Below are 26,283 nucleotides of genomic sequence, written 5' to 3'. Positions count from 1 at the left end.
CTGAGCTAAAGCCAGGGGGCTCCAGCCTGCAGACGGTGTGGACAGATGCCGTGGCATGGAATAGGTGAAACCCGTGTCAGAGATAGGAAGGTGCCCTTTGAGCACAGTGAAGCCAACTCCTACCCCGACCCAGTCATGGCTAGAACCCCACGGCTTGTCCACACCGGGTTTGGGTGTGGTTTAATCAGATACTTAGTGTCATCCCTGGGCAGTCAGTGCAGCACAAGCACAAAGACCCCGAGGACTCAAGCCCCTGCCCTTAGACCACTTCTAGCCCCCACCCTCTTTCCCTCAAAGAAGGAAGCCAGGCAAGAGAGCAGAGGCCCAGGGCAGGGGAGTGAAAGGGCCAATTTAATGAGAAACTACAAACTGAGACCAGCCATGATTCACAGTGACAGGAGGCCATGCAGTGGCAGTGCGAGACCAGGAGAGGGGTGGCAGCAGGATACAGCGGTCCACGTGAGCAAGTTCACAGACAAACCATTCACGAAAAACAGTGTGGGCTCAGGCCCAGGGCAGGTGTCCACCAGGGCACTTCCGCCACTTGGGGCTGCTCCTTCCTTGTCCCCGGCCTGTCCCAGTCCAGTGCCACAGCTGCTCCTGCTGCAGTACCTGCTGTTGAAACAAGCACAGTGACAGCAAGTCAGCCAGGGCCCAGGGCCCAGCACTTACTGAGAAGAGGATCCATGGAGCGTGCATGACAAATCTGAGTGTGCTTGCAAGGAGGCCCCTTCTCTGTCATCTCCAGTCCTAGCTGGGACACACCAGCCACTGGGCAAAGGTCTTGCCGATACATAGCCATACATAGGACATGGTATGGACAGATGGGTTAGGCTCCTGGGCATTCCTTCTGGCTCTAGCAAAGACGGGGGGTTGTGGAAGGGTGGCCAGAAAGGGAGCTGGGTGGGGGCCAGAGGCAAGTCCCTTCTTAGCAAGCCGGGGCCTAAACTCATCCCACGACTTGGCAGATGTGCTGACCTCTCTCCCTTACCCCAGGGGACTCCTGGGCACTTGGGACAGGGTGTTAAGAGTCTGAGAGTTCTAAGAGCCAGAGTCATCCTTCTAATCATCATGTCCACCTCTAGTACCCCAGGAACAAAGCCAGGCCTTAGGACTCTGTCCTGCTTGGGTCCACTCCCCAACTCTTGGCCCAGGAGATCAGAAATAACTGTGGCTATAGGTACAGCCCCACTGCAGGCCCCAGGTCTGCTCTGGCTGCTTGTGGTCCCAGGGAGAGTTAGGAACAAATCTATACTTTGTACAGAAATGGAGGAACGAGACCCCAGCAGGGAGACCGTGCAAGGAGACCCTTCACAGCTTCTCTTCCTGATCACAAACACCAACCAAACCAGCAACACACAGGCTCAGTGCTATCCCCCTGCCACTTGCTGACCCTTGGCCTTAAATCCAACAGAATTTTTGCCGCAAGAGTCAGATGCTCAGGGAAGGGCAAGCCAAAGAGGACGAGACTTGCAGGGGACTGGTGGAATGGCTTCCACCCCCAAGTGGGAGCAGGGAAGCGAGCCACTGAGCAAGGGGAGCAAAAGCACAGGAGGCCAGACTGACAGCAGGGAGTCCAGTCCCGGCTCCGTTAGCACAGGCGCTTGTACGTGTAGATGTAGGCTTTGCAGCTGGGGCATGTGTGCGTCACATCCTTGAAGTCGTTGATGAGGCAGGGGATCAAGCAGCAGCCCAGATCACACCTGAATCAGAGACCGGGAAGACGAGGAGGTCAGAAGAGAAGGCACGGAGGGCACGCAGGCCTACTCCAGCTTGGCGGCAGGTGGGCACAGCCCCCACCCCCCAAGCGCCCACATCACCTACCCCATGAAGCAGCAGAAGAAGCCCAGCACGAAGTTCATCAGGCCAATCTCATAGGAGATCTTGGTGGTGATGGCCTGCTGGCAGTGGGGACACACTGTCTGTACAGGGGCGCCCTCGAAGATCTCTCCCTGCAGTACTGTCACTGTGGTGGCAGCCCCTGAAGGAACTAGGACTGTGGCAGTGTGGCCCCCAGGGCCAGAATAGGGCCCTGGAGGGTAAGGCCCTGGTGGATAGTAGCCCATGGGTGGGTGGGGGCCTGGAGGAGGGTAGAAACCTGGAATGGCACAGAAGACAGAGTAAAGACAGGTTACTGGCTTGCCACCTGCCCCGTGTGGCCCCTAGGATACAAGGTGAGGCCTCCAGGACCCGGCCCTGGGCCAAGGCGACCATCTACATTATCCCAGCCCTGTGAGGCCAAGATACAGAAGCTACTTGGCCCAGCCAGACATGGCAGAGCCGGGAAGAAGGCCTAATCTCTCCTCAGTCTCAGCTTGATGTGTTTGCTCCTTGCCTCTGACACGCAGGGGACCTCAACCATAGGAGGGAGAGCCTTGCCACTCACCAGCCCAGCTCCTCTTGTGCACACAGGGCTCTCGGCCCCACCAGCGTCAGATCCTGCACTGAAATACCAGGGACTGGCCCACGTCACCTGGGGCCACCTGTGCAAGAGCCCTGAGCCTTTCTTTGGCCTGAGGAGTCCTCAAGAACTGCTGGCTGAGCAGGAGCCCAGGCCTCCCCCATGTATTCAGGACCCTGGCAGGGAGAGGCCCCCACAGCACCCACGAGTCAGCACCTGCCACTGTGCCTGAGGGGCCTTCCCAGGAGCTAGCCCTCCTCCCAGCAGGGCCCAGGGCTCATGTGGCTTGCCCACAGTACTTGCACAGCAGTGGTTTGCTTTAGGACACCTTCCCATGTCCTCCATCCACACCCACAATCAACGCCCCCAGCCCTGAGAAAACACTGGGCAGGAAAACCACCTACCTGCAACAAAGGCTGGATGGCAGCCCAGATAACATGCTGAATGCTGGACCGGGCAGACCCCTGTGCTCCCCTTTCCTACTTACCTGGAGGCATGTAGGTGCCATCTGCATTCACATGCGGGGGGATGAAGCCAGGCTGAGGCATTGGGTGACCTGGTGGCTCATAGGGTGGGGGACCAATGTCTGCAGGGGGCATCGACATGCCCGGAGGGGGCTGCATCACAGCTGGGGAGGTACGGCCTGGACAGAGAAGGGCAGGGAAAGGGAGCTCAGAGGGCAGTGGCTGCGGAGTCACTGGGAGGGCTGCTCCAGGCACCAGCTCCTAGGAGCGGGGACGGGCAAGGCACGAGGGACAGGACCATCAGGAACACTGAACCCTACCTGGGGTAGGTGGGGCTCCACTCTTCTCCTCCAGAAGGGGGGCTGTGGGACCTCCAGGATAAGGAGGGGGTGGCTCGTTGGACATCTTTGCTGCTTCTGGACCTGGAAGGAAAGCCGCGACATGAACTAAACTCCCAGCTCCTGCATGCTGGTCAGGCACAGGTCTGTGACAGTTCTCTGAGCCCCAGCAGCTCAGGTGGCCTTTTAGTCCTCGTCAATCTCTGCGCTCTGGGTGGGGGACAGGGCTTGTGGACTGGCTCGGATTCCTTCAGTAGAGCGGTTTAGAGTCACCGGGCTCCCTCTAGGCCTTGGAGATATCCCACCATCACCAAGGATAATCAGGCCCAGAGCCGCCACCATCCACCATCATCCCCGCTTCCTGTGTCAAAGCCAGAAGGCAAGGGTGCCCTGTGAGGAAAGAAGCTGGTAAGGCGGACCCTCCCCCCAGGGCAGCAGGCTGCCTCGGTGCCAGAGCACTATGCTTGTGGGAGAGGATCTGGGAGACTTTTTACCTCAAATCCCAAGTACTCAGAAGGGGAAGGCAGGACAGGCTCCTTCCACTGGCGGCCTGAGCAGACACGCAGGGCTCTAGGGAGCTGTTCTGGGGGGAGAACAACAGGCAGAGCCTCAGCACTAGAGCAAGAGGCGCAGCCAACACAACCCACCCCATCTGGCTGGTTCCCGCCGGCACAGCAGCAAGCCGGCCTGCCCATCGACTCCTCAGCTCCGCTTCCCCTCTCATGACTGCAGGTCCTGTGCGCTCCAGGCTCACACCAGCCCCCACAGACCCGCACCCACTGCAGGAAGAAAGGAGAACAGGCTTCTCCCCACCCCAGCAGCTCTTAGAGCCAGCTGTGCACGCAGGACCCCTGCCCCGTTTTTGTGGAGGACAGGGTGGGAAGGAAGATGCGGAATGAAACACTTCCCTCATCTCTTTCCCTCCCAAGGCTTACTGAGCACCTGCTGCTGGGCCCTGGGGGAGAAGCAGGAAACCAGGGGCCTTCCTGCCTTGGGTCAGCATCCTGTCTTTAGCAAGGCACTTCCTTTCACTCTATGCAGCATAGAAGGTTTGAAATTAGCATTTTGAAGTGAAGCTCAGTTAATTTTTTTAACTGAAAATAATATGAATCAGAAAAAATTCTCAACAGTACAGAGACACCCAGTGACAGCAGCTCTCCTAGGGCAGCTCCATCCGAGAGCCCCGCTAGAGGGAAGTTCAGAACCCCACCGGAGGAGAAGGAGCCTGGAGTCAGTATGTTTATTAAACGTCACAGATCAGTGGCAGGGCCCAAGAGATCAAGTCCAGGCAACTAAAGAAAAAAACCGGATGTCAGTAAAATTAAAAACTTGGGCTTCGGGGCGCCTGGGTGGCGCAGTTGTTTAAGCAGCTGCCTTCAGCTCAGGTTGTGATCCCAGGATCCTGGAATCGAGGCCCACATCGGGCTCTGTGCTCAGAGGGGAGTCTGCTTCCTCTCCCTCTGCCCCTGCTCTGCTCTTGCTCACTCACACTCAAATAAATAAAATCTTTAAAACAAACAACAACAACAAAAACTTGGGCTTCAACAGGCACCATCAAGAAAGTGGAGACAGTTCCCAGAACGGCAGAAAAGTTTTACAGATCTATCTGCTAAAAGACTTGTATTTAAAATACATGAAGAGGGGCGCCTGGGTGGCTCAGTCATTAAGCGTCTGCCTTCAGCTCAGGTCATGATCCCAAGGTCCTGGGATCGAGCCCCACATCGGGCTCCATGCTCCGCAGGAAGCCTGCTTCTCCCTCTCTCACTCCCACTGCTTGTGTTCCCTCTCTCAACTGTGTGTCTCTGTCAAATAATAAATAAAATCTTTTAAAAAAATAAATAAAAAATAAAATACATGAAGAACTCTAACTCATTAACAAAGACAACCCAATTAAAAAATGGCAAAAGATCTGAATACACCTTTCTCCAAAGATTAAAAAAAAAAAAAAGCCCAATAAGCACCTGAAAAGAAGCTGAACACTTAGCCTAAAGGAAATGCAAATCAAAACTACAATGAGGTACCATTTCATATCCATGAGAATGGCTACAGTGAGAAAGTAACAAGTATTATGCGGAGACACGGGGAGTCCTCCCACTGCTGGGGGCGGGCGGGGGTGTGTGAAATGGCTGGCAGCTGTCCCCGTGCTAACACACAGTTACCACATGACGCAGTTCCGCTGCTAGGTGCGCACCCAAGAGAACTGAAAACCACACAAGAATTTGTACATGAATGTTCACAGCATCATTATTCATAGTAGCCAAAAAGTGTAAACAACTGAGGTGTCCAACCACTGGCAAATGGATAAACAAACTATAGCTGTACGCCTCCAGTGGAAACGTACCAGCCATGACAAGGAATGAGCCTGCTACAGCCTGGACGAACCTGGAAAACGGGCCGCTCAGAGAGACCAGACACGAAAGCTCACATGTGGTGTGCTCCTTACGTGAGGCGCCCAGAACAGACGAATCGAGACAGAAAGCATACTCGTGGTTGTCATGGGCTTGGGGGGTGGGGGCAGACAGAGAATGATGAATACGGGGTTTCCTTTGGGGGTGATGAAAATGTGCCAAAACTGGCTGTAATGATGGTTGCACAATTCCGTGACTATATTAAAAACCAGTGACTTGCACACTTTAAATGGGGAAATCATATGGTAGGTGGATTATTATATGTCAATAAAACTTATTAAAAAACAAAATAAAATTGCTCAATCTCACCACCTTAATGCAGCTAGTCTCCCTGCATGTCCTTGCCCGTCTGTATGCAGTCACGTATATTTTTATATACTTGCTGTTGTGACAGTTTTAACATCGTGTCCTATATATTTTGTCCATCTTGCAAGACCCCATGACCATCAATTTTAATATTCCCTAAAATGGGCTCATCACTGTTTACGTGACCAACCCTTATTAAGGCATTTAGAATGCTTGTTACTTTCAAAAAAAAAAAAAAAAAAAACACCACCACCACCAACAGGGAAAACCTCTGGCTAATGCTCTTTCCCTTTCTTGGATCATTTTCTTTGGTTAAACTTGCCAGAAATGAAATTATTAGGTCAAAGGGTATGGCCACTTTGTGCCTTTGGGAAGGATGATGGCAATTTATAGTAGACACTTTGGATACTACTCTTATCACTAATTTGTAACATTAAAATGACAGTCGGTACTTCTTTGACCACCATGAAGCAGAACATGTCACAAGTGCTTGTATATATTATGACCTTCTCTTCTGAGTTGCTACTTATAATAATCCTTCAAAGGCATGAAAGCCAAGAAAAAACGGGACTTACCCAGGTCACGTGGCGTGTAAGAAAAAGAGGCAGAGCTGAGTGTAGGACTCTGCATGACTCTCCCACCCACCCCTGCCTGCAGGTGAATTTCAATAGCCCATGATGAAGGGAAGCTACAGAGCCTCTCAAGGACATCACACAAAGTCCCCTTCCAGGCAGGACTGGCTGTGTGTGCTGGGCCTGGAGATCCTTGGCAGCCCACCAGGCACCCTCCTGATGGCAGAAAAAGAGGCTTGTCGTGCCTCCGCAGAAAACTTTGTATCCTGCCGAGTGTCTTAGAATATGGGCCAGCAGCTGTCACGGACTCCTACCCTACCCGCACGTGGGACGCCACAGGTGGTACCACTGTCTGTCTGAGCCCCGGCTCACCAGGAATCCCGCCAGGAAGAAAAGGTGCACTGTGCTTGGTGAGTCACTGGAGCACTTTCCGGTGCTAGTAGAGAGGAACTAGCCTGGATCCTCCCAGCCCCTCCGTGTCCAGAGGGCACATACCACTTGCACCACCCTCTGAGGATGCAAGCATGGCCTGCCTTTTCATCAACATCACATCTAGTTCCCAGTTTCCTAGAGCACAAGATTCTACTTCTGGAATTCTGCCATCATAATGATGTTACAAGCCTGGCACACAGGGCAAAGCCCTCCGTGGTATCCACCCAGCTGAGCCATCCTCTGTACCTAGAGCAGGCACTGATGTGTGCCACATGGACGCCAGCCACTGACTGGGCCACCACCTGCTTCCACAGCTTCCCTCGGCCAGCACACCTGTTGCTCCTCTGTCTCCCCTCCCCTCCACACCCATCCTCCAGCTGCCTTCTGGAGCTGTCAACTGTGGCAGAGACGGGGGGCAGGACACTTCAGTATGAAGGGGAGAGGTTGGGGCGCCTGGGTGGCTCAGTCAGTTGGGCGTCTGCCTTCAGCTCAGGTCATGATCCCAGGATCCTGGGATCAAGCTCCATGTCGGGCTTCCTGCTCAGCCAGGGTGTCTGCTTCTCCCTCTGCCTCCCCCCCTCCCCCTAGCTTATGCTCGCTCGCTCTCAAATAAATAAAATCTTAGGGAAAAAAATGAAGGAGAGAGGTTTCTGAAGAATGAATCATGAACTTTTCTGGAATTCAACCCCTAGTTCCCCAAGTGCCTCCCAATACAAAACCATGGGGCATGCCACAAAACTATGTTGTCTAAGGTGCAATAAAAACTGTAAGAATGCTATGATCTTTAAAAAGAAAAATCAGGGCGCCTGGGTGTCTCAGTTGGTTACAAGTTGGCCCTTCTGCTCAGGGTCATGATCCCAGGGTCCTGGGATTGAGCCCCATGTGGGGCTCCCTGCTCAGCGGGGAGGTTGCTTCCCCCGCTCCCTCTGCCTGCCGCTCCCCCTGCTTGTGCGCTCTGTCTAAATAAAATCTTTATTTTTTTTTTTTTTAAGATTTTATTTATTTATTTGACAGAGAGACACAGCGAGAGAGGGAACACAAGCAGGGGGAGTGGGAGAGGGAGAAGCAGGCTCCCCACGGAGCAGGGAGCCCAATGTGGGGCTCGATCCCAGGACCCTGGGATCATGACCTGAGCTGAAGGCAGACGCTTAACGACTGAGCCACCCAGGCGCCCCTAAATAAAATCTTTAAAAAAAAAAACAAACACATGTCAGGGCGCCTGGGTGGCTCAGTCAGTTAAGCATCTGCCTTCGGCTTAGGTCATGATCGCAGGGTCCTGATCAAGTCCCACACTGGGCTCCCTGCTCAGCGGGGAGCCTGCTTCTCCCTCTCCCCCTGCTGTGTTCTCTCTCTCTCAAATAAACAAACAAAATCTTAAAAATAAAAAAATCACTCATCTAAAAGCAAAAGTTTTCCAATAAAAATGCACACTGCTCAAATGACGCTACAAATGCAAATGTGGAAGCTGAGACCGCACCCAGGCAGCTTTGCTGTTGTGCAGGCGCTGCTGCTCTGGTAACTAGAGGCTACGGAACGGGCTGCAAGACCCAAGTCCCCGCGGTTCGCAGTTCCCCACAGAGGAGAGGGAGGCCTGCAGTCCTGGGAGCTCAGTGAAGTCAGCGTGCAGCCCCGGAAAGCCAAAACAGGCCTCTCAGCCTCCTGTTCCCATCTCTTGGACATGAAGTGGGACGAAACAGAATCGCCTGAAAACCCTCCCAGGTCTATCGCACTGAACAGGGCTGCCCTGGGGCCCAGAAGATTTTATGGATGAAAAGGTGAGCCACTTCTGGTTCTCAGAACTGGAGATCCAGCTGACCGCTCAGCAGCTGGCCAGCCAATGAGGTGCTGACCCCAGCAGCACATAGGTGTGAGGGTACAGAGGGGGGTACCCAGAACACCAGGGCGTGGGCTGCACTCCACACGGGAGCAGAGGTGCTCTCAGTGAGCCAGAGCACATTACACAAGAAGGAAAAGTGTTTTGTATTTTTTTTTTCTTTAAAGATTTTATTTGAAAGAGAGGGAGGGAGAGCACAGAGGGAGAAGCAGACTCCCCGCTGAGCAGGGAGCCCCACTCAGGGCTCGATCCCAGGACCCTGAGATCATGACCCGAGCCAAAGACAGATGCCCAACCGACAGCCACCCAGGCGCCCCAAGAAGGAAGATTCTTACATGAAGTTTTCCTGTCACAGTGGAACAGTGCAGGCACGTGGGTCAGCCGCTCATCCCATGCAGGCTGCAAGGGCTGTGTATTCCGGGGACACGGATCTTCCACGCCTCTCAGGACTGCAGAAGTCCAAGAGATGGTACTGAGTATGCACCTAGAGAAGCAATAATCCTGACACCCCTGGGGTGCTTGCTACGGGTGTTCAACTGTCCTCCTCAGCCCTACAGGGCAGCCCTACTAACATCTTCACTTTAGAGAAGGTAACACAGCTCATGTCACACCCAGGGTCACACGGCCTCACAATCAGCGTTTTAGGTGTTTTCAATGATTTCTCTTTGAGCTTTAAATTCCTGTTTACCAGTTTTTCAGCACAGTTTTGGGGATGCTGAGGAATTTCCCACTTAGTCCTGGATAAAAGTGATATGCCACTGCCCCAGTCCCAATGGCTCCTACTTTAGAAGCCACTGGCCCTTGGGAGACAGCTGCTTTCCAGAGGCTGGAAGTCTATTTGAAACTAATCAGTATCTGGAAATGTGTGAAGAGTGGAGGTTACTAGATGGCGCCCGGGCACAGGAGCCTCAGGGGTCAAATTGACAGAGGAGATCAATGTCCCTTGGACTGCATTTTCAGGATGAGGCGAGCCTGCCAGTAATGGTCCTGACCCTTGCTAGGGCAGGGAGGCAGCATGGGCCAGGTGGCTGATGAGTTAGAAGGCTCAAGACACTTGAGAAGGTGCTGTGGCCTCCAACAGATACCCTGTGCCTGCAGCCTCTCCATGCTATTACCACAGGCCTGTGTCCAGATTAGCAAGAAAACCCTTAGAATGGAAAGGGCCATAGCCTGCCATGGGGAACAGTAAGGCCCTGGAGATCTGGGGGCAGACTTAGGGGAGCCCCAAGGGACAGGGGGTGGTATGCCCAGGAGAGAGGGTCCTGAGTGGTCTCTGGCAAAAGAGAGGCAAGGGCAGGCCTGCACATGCTCCTTAGCCTTCTGGGAGACAGAATGGGGCCACTTAAGGCCCAAACCGGCCCCTTATGCCCACAACCAACACAGCCTAGCACCCACTGTGGTCTTACTTAGAATTATTCAAGTCACCCTAAAACAAGATGAAGCCTGTCTTCACATCTGTCTGCAGACCCACTGCCTGCGACCTCATCTCACTTTCCCAAGGACAGCAGATGCTGGGGCCTCTGGGGGGAGCACACAGGCGTGCCAGACATAGAGCCAGGCCCTTTTCCGCAAAGCTGCCCACAGCTCCCCTCCTTAGTCTAGCAGAATTCTTTTTAAATACTTTTTTTTTTTAAGATACTATTTATTTACCAGAGAGAGAGAGACAGAGGCAGGCAGAGGGAGAAGCAGGCACCTTGCTGAGCAAGGAGCCCAATGTGGGACTCGATCCCAGGACCCTGGGATCATTACCTGAGCCAAAGGCAGACGCTTAACCAACTGAGCCCCCCGGCATCCCAGTCCAGCAGAATTCTGAGTGCCACCTGCTGGACCAGCAGCCCCTAGAGCCGGGCCCTGCTCGGCACTCAGCGCAGGCCCACTGCAGAATGTAAACTTCTGCTCCACATCCCAATGTTGGAAGCCCCGTTCCACCCTCAGCCGTGTCACAGAGCAGCCCTTCTCCTCGGATGAGCTGGTGGGACCAGGAGAGAGTTTCCTCAGGTGTGAGGAAGGAAATGACATCCTGAGGTGCCTACTATGGGTTTTAGGGTGTGGGGCCGTGAAACAAGTGAAACTGCCTTATTGCACCCCGCCCCATCCCAGGCCCCATCTGCATCCAACACAATACTCTAAGCAGCTACTGACGACGACAGCTCCGAGGACAGGAAGGCAAGAACCCACCCACTTCTCCCATTCACAGAGGGGCAAGTATTTGCCCCATGTCAGTCGTCAGTTAATGGGAAAACGGCACACGTGGAGAGTGTGGCGCTCTGGAGTCAGACAGCCCTGGGCTTGAAGCTGGTGGCCTTGGGTGAGTCACGGACCCTCCCTGAGCCTCAGTCTTCCTGGGACCTGGGACTAGAACCCCTGCCTCCTGGCCAGGCTGCATGCAGAGCAGTGACAACAGCAGGTGCCCAGTACCTGGCAGGGGAGCAGAGCACTTTCGGGTCCAAACACAGGTCTACTGGGGGGATGACAAGGCTCTGGAATTAGTGGTGATGCCGGCACAGCTCTTCCAACATACTAAAGCCACTGAACTATGCACTTTGAAAGGGTGGATTGTATGGCACGTGAATTATAATTACATCCCCCCAAGAGCAAAACCCACCCAGGTGTGGATAGTTCTGTGTGCACGGTTATAAAAGAGAGATGGGGAAGAAACACCCCAGACAAGGATCATCTCTGGGGTTGAAGTTTGGCAGCCAACGGTCAAGAGAGGTGAGGATTTCTGTCATTACAGACTTACACACGCATATTTTAAACAAAAAGGTATCTGTGTATTTGCAGAACTAAAATTTTTGAAAAGAATACAATTTTAGGACAGAGCTGAGATGGGCAGCTTCGATCCCTGGTGACAGAGAGGAGGCAGGGGGTCTCCACCTCCTGGTGCACCAAGTTCAGCGGCTCTCCTCTGCCCCCCCTCCCCTTCCCCACATCCCAGAGAGGACTTAAAAGCAAAGACTTCGGGGCCCTGGGAAAGGCCTCTGGCGTTCTGCTCGGCTCCCAACTATTCATCATTCATTGCAGAGAGCTGCTGTTGATCCAAAGCTGGGCCAACTGGCAGCAGCCTACAGCAGCCCAGGCGGGCTGCCCATGGGAGTTGGGAAGGCCTGGGCCCAGGCCAGCAGGAGACACTCCTCCCCCGCTGCAGCCACAGCTGCAAACCCAATTCTGCAATCCGAACGGTCCCGCACACGGCCAAGGGATACCCACCCTGCCCCCACGGTCTCTGCCGCACCACACATGACCTGCCAGGGACACACACCGACACTCCCTTCTGGAGGAAGGCGAGACCGAGAGGGCAGGGAGGGACAGTCCGATGCTAAGCTCCATCTGTGCATGAGTGAGCACTCCTGGAGGGCCGAGGTGGGGTGCGGGGGGATGAGGCAGAGGTGAAGGCAGAAGGCAGTGAGGGCAGTGCCTGGAAGGAGGACTTTCTGACACCAGTCTCCCCCAGGATCTGCTAGAGCAGCAGTTGCCCAATGTTTTGGGTCTTAGGACTCCTTTACAAACTCGATTATTGAGGACTCTAAAAAGGTTTTGTTTTTGTGGGTTATCAATACCTACCATATTAGAAATAAAAAATGAGGGCTTTTAAAAAGTATTAATTCATTAAAAACATCAATAAACTCATTACATGTCAGCATAAATAGTTAAAATAACTACCTTCCAAAACAACTGTAATAATGAGATAGCTGGCATTGTTTTTCATTTCTGCAACCCTTTTTCATTTCACTTCCCTTACGGGAACTCTGCTGGATTCTCCTATTTGCTTCTCCAACCAGTCTGTCGTGCTACGGTGTTTGGGTTGAAGTACGTGAAGAAAACCCAGCTTCCCAAAGAAAGCAGCTGGAAATGGGAGGGGCGTTTGAAGAGTCTCTTCAGGTACCTTTACTGTGGACATTCTTCCATACCACACCCAAACCCGACCGGGGTAGTGTCTCAAAGGTTAGCTGCAATATGGAATCTGAATGCTTAATGAATTCTTCCTCCTGTTATGTTATAGTTCATCAGTCTACCTTGCATTTGGAATGGCTTTTACCCATGCATGGTTTCTAACAGCACGCATGGGTCATCTGGAAAACATCAGTTCACAATATGAGCCCCGATTATGAAGACAGAACAGCGCTGATATGTCTTATATAATATTCCCCCCACTCAAATCACATGGCTAGCATCACCACCAATCTCGTCGGAAAAGTCTTTAACTACTGGGAAGCTGTCAAGCTTGCAGTGGCAGATACAAGTTTCCCAAAATTCTAACTAACTTTCCCTTGAAAGTTCCCAATTTCATCACTGGCCACAAGTAGATTAACAAATTTATCATTGGTGACATTTACAAAAACAAAGGTCAGCGGTTTCCCCTTAAGTAGTGGGCTCACTGTTCATTTTCAAGAGAATGTCCACTAAGTCCCCAAGTGTGAATAACCACAGTTTGTGTGTCAGTTGTTCAAGTAAATCTGGAGCTTCACAAGAAAGCTAGTTCAGCTCACAATTCAAACAACTGTGCATGTGCTTTCCCTGAGGCATTTGTCATACTCCACAGGTGTGTGATGTAGGTCTCATGTTTCATCACACAGAATAGCAGAGATGTGCACTTGAGGGTCAAGATGATTTAACACAGTAAATCATTTTTACTGCTTTTTCTTAAATGAGACCTGTGAGTGTGATGAGCATCATCACAAAGATGACGAGCCCAGGTTGGTGCCTCTGCCTTAAGTCAGACGGCAGTTCGGTCCTCGCTGCTTCTGCACCACAGGTGTGGCGGCCAACACGGTGAGAAGGGCACTGCCATAAAGAGTCCTGACCTTCAGCCCCGGCAGCCCCCAGGACACGGCCCCTGCTGTGCCAGAGGCAGCCCCGCAGACCACGAGGGGCTCCGCCGCCGCAGAGACCCAGAGCGGCCCGTGCCGGTGAGCCTCCGAGCTTGCTGGTGCTGCGCCCCGGCCCCGGCCCCGGCCCCGGCTGCGGTGTGCCCGGCCTGACAGGAAGCATCGGACCAGCTCGGACCCAGCTCACCACTTTGTAGCTGCGTGACCTCACTGAGCCTCAGACTCCCTCATCTGGAAGCAGAGGTAATCAGGCCTACCTCCAGGGGTGGGAGCAAGGTTTAAAATAACTAGTGTGTGCGAAATACCCAGCACATGAGAACACGGGACAAACGGCACCTGCTGACAGCACCATTTATTGTGACCAACTTCCAACAGGAAGGAAAACAAAACAGGCACCAAGGCCTCTGCCACAGCAGCTTCTGCCCCCCCCCCAGCTGTGGGGGTCCTGGTGTGTGCTCCTCACAGGATGCGGGGGGACTTGGAATCAAACCCCACCTGAGCAGCCCACCCAGCAGAGTTCATCCATGACACAGCCAAGTGGAGGCCACCTGGTCTGCGCGACTCCTGCAGAGATACCAGCAATCCTCCTCAGGGCCGACTCTCCTTTCGGGCAACTTCACGGTCAGTAATGGCCCTGGCAAGGGCGCTCCGCCCCGAGACTCTGGGTGTCTACCTGAGACCGTGGTGGCAGGTCAGTGGCCAGGCAACAGCAACTGCAGGACCACCTTTCCCAGGGGCCTCTCTCCAGAGGAACTCCTTCCCAGCAGCCACAGCGCTAGGATGTCAGCAGGCCTCAGGGGGCTCCTCAGTCCCCAGGACACAGGTTCCAGGCGTCTGGCCAGAGGCAGGACTTGTTGGGGAAACTGAAAAACAGTTTTCTACACTGCCAACAGCCTCCCACTGCTCAGGAAGGGTTGGAGGCCCAGAGTAAAAGCCAAAAACCTTCTTGGGTCCTCTTGGCCACCCAGAGGAGGGGGGAAGCAGAACCCACCTGGCCCCTGCTGAGTCCCTTCACAGGAGGCCTGGCCCACAGGTGACTGCATCATCCATATCCCGCCCGCCCACCCCTGGGGCCCGTGTGAGAACAGAGACACGGATGTGCAGAAGCCATGCAAGGACCAGGCAATATGAGGTGTCGCTGACTGGGGGACTCGGTTGCCAGAGGTGGGCACTGACACCCTGGGCAACACCACGTACTGTCCTGTTCTCCAACTTCCCAGGGGCGGATTTAAGACCAGTCTGTGTGGTGGCCACTTCACAGAGGCCCTTGGAGGGAGGACGGCGCTGCTTCTGGGAATAACCACCTGTCCCTTCACGATGGTAGTTGTACAGCGTGGCAGGAAGTGAGAGCACGGTCCCTGCCTTCCAGATGCTTAAAATCGAGTAGGGGGAGACAGGCATTAAATCATCACACCAGAAACGCCAAACATAATGAAAAGTGTGACCAGTGGCGTGCAAAAGTGGGGGAGACTTTGAAAGCACAGGAAAATTGGACCTGGTCTGGGGATCAGGGAACGTCTCTCCAAGCAAGCCAGGAGGCAGGATTAATGAGACCAGCAGGCAAAGGAGGGGATGTGAAGAGCGGCTGGATGGTGAGTCACAGACTGAAGGGAGGAGGCTGCACCCGCGGTGGGGGAGGGGGGGCGCGGTCACAAGCCTGGAGCCCACGCTCAAGCTGCCCCACTGCTTCAGAGGCACCTGGCCACAGGGGCTGCTCCGCCAGAGCACACAGACCATGGACCCCCATGGGGGACCTAAGCCAAGAAGCAGGATGAGAATCACGGGCCAGGAAGCCCACAGTACCCCACAGCAGCACCCCAGCCCTCCTCTTTCCCAGCCCACTCTCCTGAGTGGTGCCCCCATCCCCAACCACTCAGTCTTCAGGAACAAAGCCGTCAACTTCCTTACTTGACCAGCAATAAAGTTTGAGAGCACAGGGTTCAACGGGCATCCTGCCCACCATGATAGACTGTATGACCCTGGACGAGTTACTGAATTCCTCTGAACCTCAGTTTCCCTACCTAGAGCACCACACTCCGTTTTTATTCAGGGCAACAGGGTCTTGACTAAGACACTCCCAGCCCTTCCTGCAGTCACCTGTGACCACGTGACTAACCTCCGGCCAATGAGTCACAAGCAGAGTGCTGTAAGGACTGATAGGAAGGTGCCACCCTGGCCAGGCGGACCCTCCGTCCTCCTGCCCTCCTGTCTGCTGCCTGGAATACGTCTGTGACAGCGCCTGCAACCATGCTTGACCATGAGGTGACCTTGGGCATGGAAGCCATACTAAGGACAGCAGAAGGTGCCCAGGCCCCGGAAGACCATAAAGATACCATGCCAGCACTGAAGTGACCACTTCTCATATCTTCTATGTGAGAAAGAAACAAACTTGTTTTAGTTGGTAACTTCGGGTTTCCTACTAAATACAGCCAGACCTAATTCCAGCAATCAAAGGGGAAACGGAAATGCTAGTTTTCCAGCAATTCTCAAACACACTATAGCCAGAAATTACTTGTGATTGGTAAATTTCCAGATTATTAACAAAGAAGGAAGCAGGCATCATTAGAAATAGTGCTAGTCAGGCTGAAGGTATGTCAACAAGTGGTCCATAACTGAAAACCTCCCATTATGGACTTCCCACTGACTTGGCTTTCTTGAGCCGACACTGCGGCCTCCACACGGGTGGCCTCCACACGGGTTCGCTGAGCAGGCCCTCGGGCTGCCAAGTTCTAGCCCTGGAGGGCCTGGGAAATCCTGCCTGCGGCCCATTTTCCATTGTTCTTACTGATGGAGGCAGGACGGGAGAGGTAATCCCTCCCTCAGACAGCATCACCGGGGGCTATGAACCGTTTGTTTTTACACATGAACACGGGCTTATCTGATGCTGTGGGAATTCTAAATACTTCAAAACAAGCTAAAGTTAAGACACGGAAAGGACCAGAAAGCAGATCTGGTTTTCCCATCTGCCTCTCATCCCACCCGGCCCAAACGCACCCCCTGATCAGTATCACGGCTCCAAGAAGCTACTACACCAGCCCAAGCCCATGGCCCCAAGAGGAGGCTTGAGCCCTGGTCACGGCGTCAGCTGACAGGACAGAATCCTCACCTGCGGGTGCCCAGGCGCTCGGTCCCATGCTAGCCATCTGGCTCCCCAGCTTTCCAGAGCCATAATGAGGCCTGAGTGGGGTTGTGTGTGAAGAGCACACAGCGCAGAGCCGGCCACACAGTGTTCAATAAACAAATTCTTGCTTGTATTACTGGTATTTAGGAGTCGCAAGCGGAGCATGAGAAAGAAGTACACAATTTAAAAAGAGAAAAAATACACTGGTTGCTCTTAGAAGCAAAATCAAAAGGCAGACAGGACTCAAGGAATGGTTCTAAACTAAAAAGCAGTAAGATTTCTAGGAACTGTGATGATGACAACAATCATAACAATTTACGTCATGCTGAATTCTTGTCAAAGTGCTGGCCAACCACTCTGACTCCCCGAGTGTCAAGAGCAACGGACCACAGTGGAGTGGGTTAGCGCGGCCACTCTGGAGGACAATTCTGCTATCTGTACATTCTATTTGGCTCATTAATTCCATTTCAAGACATCTGTCCTAGAGCTAAGTGAGCATGTGAGCAAAGATTTACAGGCAAATGTCTGTATGTACCAATGTCTTCTGTTCCACCAAAGGGACTGGTTACCCCCCTGGTTACCTACATAATGTAATTGTATTCACCCCAAAACGATATAGACCCCTTTTTGTAGGCAGAACGATGGTCTTGATATTGCACTGTAAAACCAGTATGTGTAGGGATTCTACTTTAAAAGTACATATTTACATATGTATTACACACCAAATGTTAATTGTTTTCTCTGGGTGTTAAGATTTTGGATCATTTGTTTATATACAAATACATATACAGAAACTGTTACGTGTAGTTTCTAGTTTTTCTAGGATGGGCAGCTCCTTTGACTGGTTCTTTCCCAAAAAAGGCTCATTGTAATTGTGTTAAATTTATGTGTATTCCTCCTCAGTCCAGAAAGGTGCCTCTGACTATACCCTCCGGGAAAAGCAATAGTCCAAGAAGCAAATGCGGGGACTGTCTATTTACCAGTTTTCTCTCCTAAAGTGGTGTTACGGTCTTTATATTGGTTTCATGTGAGTCTGGTAGCATGCGTCCGTTCTCTATCCCAGGTCACCTCACCGTACTCCGGTAAAATTGAAGATCTAGATCTGTAAAGCTGGAACATAAAGACCACCCAAGGTAGTTCTGGCCTCGGAGACCCTGTGTGGACAGCCGGCACGAGGTCACTTGGCAGAGGAGGGCAGGTAAGAAAAGCCCAGCAGACACACATGAAGCAGAGACAGACTGGGCGACAGAGCTGCACTTGGGGGGGGGGCCGCCAGCCGCGGCAGCTGCTGGGAGTTCGGCCCAGGCCTCCAAGCTGTGGTCCAGCACCTCTTCCGCCTTCAGAGGTGCCTCCCAGGCAGGAGGGCCTCTGGAGCTGGACACAGGAGGAGGAAGTAGTACAGACAGGAGGAGCAGCAGCAGCAAAGGGAAGAAAACAGCTACAGCTGCAGCCACTGGTGAAGAAACAAGTCATCTGCACCTGTCAGGCGGGCAGGACTTGGGAACTAAAAGGCCAACTAATTTTAGAAGCAGGATGAGTCTCAAAAACCATCACTTAGGCAATCAAAATGAAGCCCTGAAAAGAAAAAATCCTAACCTCTGCCTCCACTAAGCTGACAAAGCAGTCTTTGGCTTGACTCCATTTTAATCAGTTATCTGAGATCAAGACATACCATTCTGACCCAGCTAAAAGCACGAGGCCCTACGTGCAACCAAGCCACTTGGCCACTGTGGTCATGGCCACCCAGCTGGAAGAATCTTACTTCAGACACAAACCCTGTAGCATCGTTGCTGGCCCCGGAGGGGAGCTTAGCCGGCAGCCGGGCCTGGCCCAGGTCTCCCCGCCCGACAGTGAGGACGTTTCTGTACATCGTTTACATCCTTCATGCTACAGAGCATTCTCTCAGTTAAACTGAGAACAGCTGGATGGAGAACAGGAGCTGCAGCAACCTCACCAGTACCAGTGTGACAGGCTTCCAGAGGTCACCCGGATGGCATCAGTCAAAAGAAAAAAGCCAAAAACCAGCAGACATGTCGCAGATTAGTCCACTGTTCCTGGAGCCCACTGCAGTGGTTGGATGTCGCCGTAGACAACACGGTAAGAAGCTGTGTTGCAGGACCAGTGGAATAAAACCTGAGACGAGGACATTCCGGGGCCACGCTCTCCAGTGCAAGCGTCCCGGGGGCCGGGGGCACTTCGACAAGCTGTTGCTGCTGAGCACGTGGGGCCGGCATCCATGACCACAACATGATGTCCACAGTGGAGAAAGGGAAGAGTGCAAACAAAGTGCTCTGGGACGTGTGAGTGAGGAACAAATCGGGTCAGTGGTTCACATTACATGACACAGAAGAGTATATGGAAGTTCAAATTCCTATCACTCTAACGCACATCTGACCCAGAGAGCTTACTCATGCCAGTTGGGACAGAAGAACTATTTTGGATCTTCTCCTTGGGAAAACGAGAGCTCATGGAATATCTGGGGTTGCCTTATTTATGGTCACGTGCGATTTCTCTATGATTCAAACACCTAGAGACCACCTTCCAGGCAGAAATGTCATTAGAGATCACGAAGTCCAAAGTCTCAGCTGACATTCATGACTCTTCAGACATTTCCTGAACCCCCCCCGAGGCAGGGTGCTGTGCCAGAGACGGCAGTGGGCAAGACAAGCAGCGCCCACCCCTGGCTGCTCTCTTACAGGATCCGGGCCCAGCAGCTCGGAGAGGAGCCCTGATTCATGCCCCACACGCATTAGATGCACTGGTCTCAGCCCTGTCTCTTTCCTCACACGTTCTCCAAACTATCCTCAAGCAGGATCTCACACTCCCAACAAAGGGCTTTTGCACACTGGAATTCCACCAAGGGAGTTTGCATGGATTTCACTGTGGCCAGAACAAAAGAGAGAAACAACTGAAGTGAGCCCAACCAGGCCCCCTGCTTTTCCCTTGGGGACGGCAGGGCTTGGGAGGGGACTGGAACTCGGGGCACGCACGCCATCTGCACAAGGGCCCAGCTCCTGCACACCTCTGAGCTCACAGGCAACTCAAGGACTCTACAGGGCAGCTGGACCATGAGGTGTCTGCTCTACCAGCTGACTTTAGACCCTAGCCACTGAATGTTCACTTGGCAATTCACCTCTATTCACCTGTGCTGCAGGGAGCTCCGGAGCACATGTATACTCCGCTCCCCACCCCTCAGGGCTTCACCAGCCCTTCCAAAGCCACGACAGCTGAAATGCAGGCATGGGACGCAATTTCACTCAACACATAAATAACCGGCACACGCTCTGAATCAGCCCAGGCCCTGAAGGTGGGGAAAAACCTGTCTTCATGGAGCTTACATTTGCAGGGAGCTGGGGGTTATAACACAGAAACAGGTCAAGTATACAGTCTGTCAGACAGTGACGCATGCCATAGAGGAATGATGAGCAGGGAAGGGAGTGAGCACTGCACGGATGCAATTTTCAACAGGGTGGGCTTCTCAGAGTGGGGAGCATTCGGGCCAAGATGGGACAGGTCACGTGCACAGCTGTGGAAAGAAGGTCCAGGCACGGGGCGCCTGGGTGGCTCAGTCGTTAAGCATCTGCCTTCGGCTCAGGTCATGATCCCAGGGTCCTGGGATCGAGCCCCACATCGGGCTCCCTACTCTGTGGGAAGCCTGCTTCTCCCTCTCCCACTCCCCCTGCTTGTGTTCCCTCTCTTGCTGTCTCTCTCTCTCTGTTAAATAAATAAATAAATAAATAAATAAATAAATAATAAATAAATAAATAAATAAATAAATAAATAAATAAAGAAGGTCCAGGCAGAAAGAGTTAAGTGCAGAGGCCTGGAACATGCCTGCACAACCCTGGGGGCTGGAGGCTGGGTGGCATGGGTGCCAGGAGAGTGGGAGGAGCTGAGGGAAGAGGGGCTGGCCCTTGAGGGAAGGCAGGCCAGGTCCTCAAGCCGCTAAAGGACGTCCACTTTACTCCCCTAGTGAGAGGGAGGGCTCAGGAAATCAGGCTGTCCAGTTGTCCCTCGGCTCTCCACTTCCTGCCCTATGCCTGGTGTACTAATGTGGGCCCCCAAAGTCCTGATATCAAGAGGTGGCTGCTAGAGGTGGGGGACCGTCAGTTCTCAGCCCCCACCTCCAGCAGACATGGTTTCTTCGTGGCCAGTTGGACTGGAGCCACAGAGAACTGGGTCATGGCGTGGACCATACGCTCTCCAGATAAAGCAGGTAAATGCACACAGAAATGCATGTAACCTGAGCCTGACTACACAGGGACAGAGATGAGGCCTGAATGAACCTCAGGCAGTACAGAATGGCCCAGAGTCCAAGAGCTGACAAGGGGTCACGGGGGGCCTTCTCGCCTGGAGCAGGACAGAATTCTTCCAGGCCTAGGAAAAGCCAGTTTTATTCAGCAGAGCCATCACTATCCAAGTTTATTTTTTCTTTCTTTCAAGTAACTACCTGCTTAAAAAGGCTTCAGGTTCTTGGGGCGCCTGGGTGGCTCAGTCGTTGAGCGTCTGCCTTCGGCTCAGGTCATGATCTCAGGGTCCTGGGATCAAGCCCCGCATCGGGCTCCCTGCTCGGCGGGAGGCCTGCTTCTCCCTCTCCCACTCCCCCTGCTTGTGCTCCCTCTCTCGCTGTGTCTCTCTCTGTCAAATAAATAAAATATTTTAAAAAATAAAAATAAAAATAAAAAGCCTTCAGGTTCTTGACTCCTTAATTCAGCCAACATTTCATGGGCCCCTCTATGGAGGTCACTCATTTTGTGGCCCCGGCCCTCAGGGAGCTGCAGATCCACCTAGGAAGCCAGCTCACACCTAAGAAGAATTTACAAAAGATACTCAGCAAAACCCAAACGAGAACTCATGACAGCAGGTGCTCCCGGTGAGAGAAGGTGCGTCTGTGAGCCCCGGCACTGGGGAGGCTTCAGGCACCGGGTGGGCCCTGCAGGAAGGAGGGCAGGGATTCCTGGTCTGGGACAAAGGAGTCACTGTGAGCAGAGGGGAAACAGAACACTGTGGTCAAGGGCCCAGCCTCCCCAGGCCAGAGAGGTCACTCCCAGAGGGCAGGGATGGGGCTTGGGGCCAGTGTCTCCACAACCCCAAGCAGCACATCAAACCTTGGCTGTCACTGGGTGGATAAGTAATGCAGCCTGGCTGGTACTCTGGGGAGGGGCTCTTCCCTGTCCCATAGGCCCTGTGCTGTTAACAGTACCCCAGCCACGAAGATGGATGTTCCAGACTTTTCTCTGGCCCTTAAACCTTGACCTGTCAGCAAGTCCTGCCAATGCCATGGTTCAAAAAGGTCTCAGATCCACTCTCTCATCTATTGCTCAAGGTTTAAAGGCTAAAGTCTAGCCTTGGCCCCACGTTCGTATCTCTCTACTACAACCTACTGCAGCCACCCAGACTGTAATCCGCTCTTCTCCAAAGAAACCAAACCTCACCCCTACCAAAGGACCTTCCACAGACCCCTCCTCAACCTCCACACACCTTCCCCCTGCCCTCCAACCCCTGCCTTTCCAGCAAACCCGAGCCTTCCCCATGACTCCCTCCACACTTCACTCACCTCCCACCCAGAGAATGCTGGGGGGGTGGGGGGGCTCTCCCACTCGTGGCCCTGCAGGCCCTACTCAGCCCCTGGCATAGGTGCGTTGAATAAGCGAGTCCGTGAGGGTTGGGGTTAGCCTAACTAGGCTTCCCATGCTGTTTCCTGCCCAAATGCCCACCACCCATAGCCACTGGGGCAGAACACAGCCTTAGCAGAGATGGAGTCCCTGGCTTCCGGGGATGAAAGTGCCTGGTTTATGGCCAAAAATCCAGATAGAAGACCCCCTTTTAGAGTCACAGTCAACTTCATGGAGCAATTTCCACGATGGGGCGGGGACAGCCCACATTCCCCTCAGCCTCACTCCCTTCAGCCCTGCTGGGCCCGTATCTGGCAATCTTCGGTAAACCACTCACTAACTGTTTCCTCAGCCGCGAGACCAATGCCAGTGCGGCCCCCCCGCTGCTGCAAGGACCCTCGCGGACCGAGCACAGGTGCGGGCGCTGCCAGGTGGGCCTGGAGCACTTCCGAAGAGCAGTCCCTGCAAACACAACCGCCTTCCTGCTGCTTCCCCGGCTTGTAAGACTGTTGCTCTTAAAGCTGCTTAGAACCGCGACACGTTTCACTTCCTCCCATAGTAATAAGGCTTAGAATTCTCAAACCCCAACCCAGGACACCCCTCCAGCCTTCTCTACCTACTTCTGCCTTCCTCTGTTTCTCCTTCAGGGGAAAACACAAACACTGGAATAGATCTGGATTCAGACTGAATCAACACGTAGGGAACACATTACGTTTCCAGCACATCCAATTTTTACTGGACCTTCATGACAACTCCTTGTGGTTAGAACCGATGGTGCAGGGTCACCCAGGGGCCAGATCACAAAGGAGCTCACAGCACCCACAGACCAGGAGCACCTAAAAGATGATGAGAAACGTTTTCTGGAAAACTGATCCGACATTACCAAACACATCACAACCGCTTTTATAGAAACACTCAGAATGGCACTGGACTTCCTTACCCTGCATTGCGTGGTTTTGTGCTCGTTTTACTTCGTCTAACATTAGGGGACCCTAATCTTTCCGCACAAGCGGATACAGGTCTTCATCTCACCTGGGTGTTGCTTTTCACCTATCATAGATGTAGCAAGTGAGGTTCTGGGAGGGCTAACGCCTTGTCACACAGGTTGGAAGTGACAGAAGTGCCTCCAACATGGTCTGCCGAGTCTAGACAGTACTGGTCCCAGGACCTCACCTTTATTACCAGAACCTGATAACTCACAGAGCAGGAGAGGGGCTTGGTCTGCAGGCTCAACAGTGACCAGACCTGCATCTCCCTGGGTGGGCTGCCCTCTCTGGGGGGGAGAGGCTTTGCCACAGGCCCAGATCAAGGGCCCCCTCTCCTCTGCAGCACTAAATTGCAATGCAGCCTCTACCACCTCCTGGGGAGACATGCCTGGGAGAGTCCTGACTGCAGAGATGAGGAGCCGGAAGCCCTCTGTGGGGTTCTAGAAACTGGCACATTCCCATTCTGCACACTCCATTTCCAAGTCCCTTTGTGAAGGCCTAATAACCCTCGTGCCAGCCCTGCAAGCCTGGGTCTCCTCCGCACTAAGGGCCTACATTATCTGCAGAGCTCCCCCTGCATGCTGCCTTCTCACCAGCATGATGGCTTTCCTTCACATAAGGACAGAGACATCAGTATAAGGTGCCATGGCTCTACCACATTTCCCTGTGTCCTCCATTAATAAACAGATGTGCATGCCCCTTGAAGAGTGTTGCTGAAGCTGGAGATCAATTTCTACAGACCTGTCTCCTCTCCCTCTCAGACAACTGAACAGGATTAAGGGTTGGTGTTCGTGCCTACAGACCACAGTACCTCACTCAGCCCAAGGGACTCAAAGCTTGTCAACGGGGCTATGCAGCCCTGCTCCCCTGGAGCCTGAGAAAACACACGGAACTAGCAGGTTCAAACCAGGCAAACTTAAACTGTAAAGAGTAGCAACAGAGTCCGCAGGCTGACAACTTATATTATTGAATGTCACCGAGACCTGCTGGGGCTGACTATTGGGATACATTTCATTAGCACTCCCTCAAAACGTTTTTGTTCCCTGAAGTATTATTGCACATCACACATTCCATGTTTCTGCACTTTGTGACTTCAGAGCCATGGCCTACTGTTTTCAAATCTCTGTAAGAACACATGTAAAGTTCCTTCCTGATTCTAGAGGCCCATCCTATGGAAAAACCTTCAAACTCCTCCAGCTCCTCAGGGGTGGGAGACAGAGATAACCCTTCAATACCCAGGGTTTCTACTGGTTAAAAAACAATAAGCAAAAATTCTAAGAGTCTACTTAATTATATGCACGTTTAATTATTTGGGAGGGAAACAGACTGATGTCTACAGTTACTCTGACATACCTAAACAAACAAGAGTTAGATTTGAGACAAAATACGACAAGATGTTGTGCGTTCTAGGTGGTGGTCTATTGGCATTCAGTGTAAAGTTTCTTCAACTTTTATGTATGTTTAAAATTCTCCATTAATTAAATGTGGGGCTGCAGACAAGGCAGAGCTGGCACGCCCCTCCCCACCCAACTCTTAAGTCAGCCCCGAGGTAAGAAAGTGCCAAGGAGAGAGGTCACACTTGCCTAGGCACTGCCTGCCCAGCAGCAGGTCCCACTCTACATACAAAACTGGTATAAGTGCTATGCTCCAGGACCTCCAACCTCTTCACTTTAGGATAAAGGCTCTCAACCCCAAATGTGACTGAGAATTATCTGGGGAGCTTATTAAAGTCCTGGCCACATCCCATAACTGCTGAATCAGAACCTGCGGGGGCGGGGGGGGGGGGGGAGCAGCTGCCCAGGAATCAGCCCTTTTGACAAAGGCCTTGGTGATTCTGAGGCAGAGGATCTGAGACCCACATTGGAGACACTCCGAGCCGCTAGCTCCTTACCTGACACCTGTTGAGAAGCCTCCTGGGAACATTTAGAGAAAAACAGAAACGCACACACCTACGAAAAGGTGCCCAAAGCTGGGCTCGAAGACGCAGTGGGTTCAACTACACCAAGGTCCTCGACCTCACGAAGCTGGGCCCGAAGCCAGGCCTGGTCACTGCCTCCCCGTCAGCCCCGCCGCGTGCGGGCCGAGTGCGGGCGCAGAGATTTACAGACGTCGCCGAGCGGGGACGGGCGGGGAGGGAGAGGCGCGCGGGCCCCTCGGGCCTGCCAAGGTCACCGAGCTCAGCAGGGGCTCCTCTGTCCCCAGGACCCTCCTCCCGACCCTCTTTCCTCGAGGAAACAGCCGCCGCGGAAAGCGGGAGATGTTATTTCCCCACCCTTCCTTACAGGAGATGCGGGAGGGGTGATAAGCGGGACCCCGAGGAGCGGGCCGGCAGCCCCCAAGGCACCGACCCCGGCGCCCCGCCCGGGCCTGGCCAAACTGTAACCGCAGCCCCGCGGGTGACCGGCCAACCCAGCGACGGTGCAACGTCAAAACCCCGCTCTGGATCGCATCAGTGCCCGGGGAGGAGGCGACGGGCTCGCTGCGCCGCCCCCGGGGACCCCTTACCTCGGGAGGCCCGGCGCCGGAGGCCGAACCAACGCCGAGACAGGCCGGGGTCCAGGCGCTGGGAGGACGAGACCCTCGGCCCCGCGGGGCTTTGCGCGCAGGCCGCCCCCCGCCCGCTCAAAGGCCTCTGGGAGATGTAGTCCGTCCGTGCGCCTCAGGCGCGCTCCGCGGGTCGGGGAGACCACAGTGCCCGACATGCACCGCGCAGGCGGGGGCTGGGGGCTCAGCGGTCCGAGGTCACCCTCCTCCCCACCGAGCGCCGTGAGCGCCAAGCCCTGCTCCCGGGGGGCTCCGCCGGAAACTGTCTCCAGCGGCCCAGGCGACTCACCGTCCCCGCGGCACCCGCGGCGGCCGCAGCTGCAGGAACGCACACCTCCGCAGCTCGCGGTCGCGCGTCTGTCAGGAGGAGGCGGGTAGGCTTTGGAGCAGGGCGTCAGGGCGAGGGGCGGAGTCATGAGGTCAGCGCCGGGGC

General features: G+C 53.6%; 1 protein-coding gene across 6 annotated transcripts; it reads right to left on the bottom strand.

Annotated features, from left to right (window-relative positions):
- Window positions 1-310: 310 nt before the first annotated feature.
- Window positions 311-26,283, bottom strand: CDIP1 (cell death inducing p53 target 1). Of its 6 annotated transcripts, XM_078074883.1 has the most exons (7): window positions 26,140-26,238; window positions 23,062-23,156; window positions 3,698-3,786; window positions 3,186-3,287; window positions 2,889-3,044; window positions 1,825-2,098; window positions 311-1,703 (listed from the first exon to the last, which is right to left on the bottom strand). In XM_078074883.1, exons 4-7 carry the CDS (start codon window positions 3,268-3,270, stop codon window positions 1,592-1,594), a joined length of 627 nt encoding a protein of 208 aa, XP_077931009.1. In that variant the 5' UTR covers window positions 3,271-3,287; window positions 3,698-3,786; window positions 23,062-23,156; window positions 26,140-26,238; the 3' UTR covers window positions 311-1,591. The 6 variants fall into 6 exon arrangements, with proteins under 6 accessions (XP_077931009.1, XP_077931007.1, XP_035946912.1 ...); XM_078074881.1 differs by lacking the exons at window positions 3,698-3,786; window positions 23,062-23,156 and having other exon boundaries at window positions 311-615; window positions 1,567-1,703; window positions 26,140-26,283; XM_036091019.2 differs by lacking the exon at window positions 23,062-23,156 and having other exon boundaries at window positions 26,140-26,277.

The sequence above is a fragment of the Halichoerus grypus genome, chromosome 6 (genome assembly GCF_964656455.1).
Source record: "Halichoerus grypus chromosome 6, mHalGry1.hap1.1, whole genome shotgun sequence".
In the NCBI taxonomy this organism is placed as follows: Eukaryota; Metazoa; Chordata; class Mammalia; order Carnivora; family Phocidae; genus Halichoerus; species Halichoerus grypus.
The sequence above is the reverse complement of the archived record's forward strand: the minus strand, read 5'-3'. Positions and strand labels throughout refer to the sequence as shown.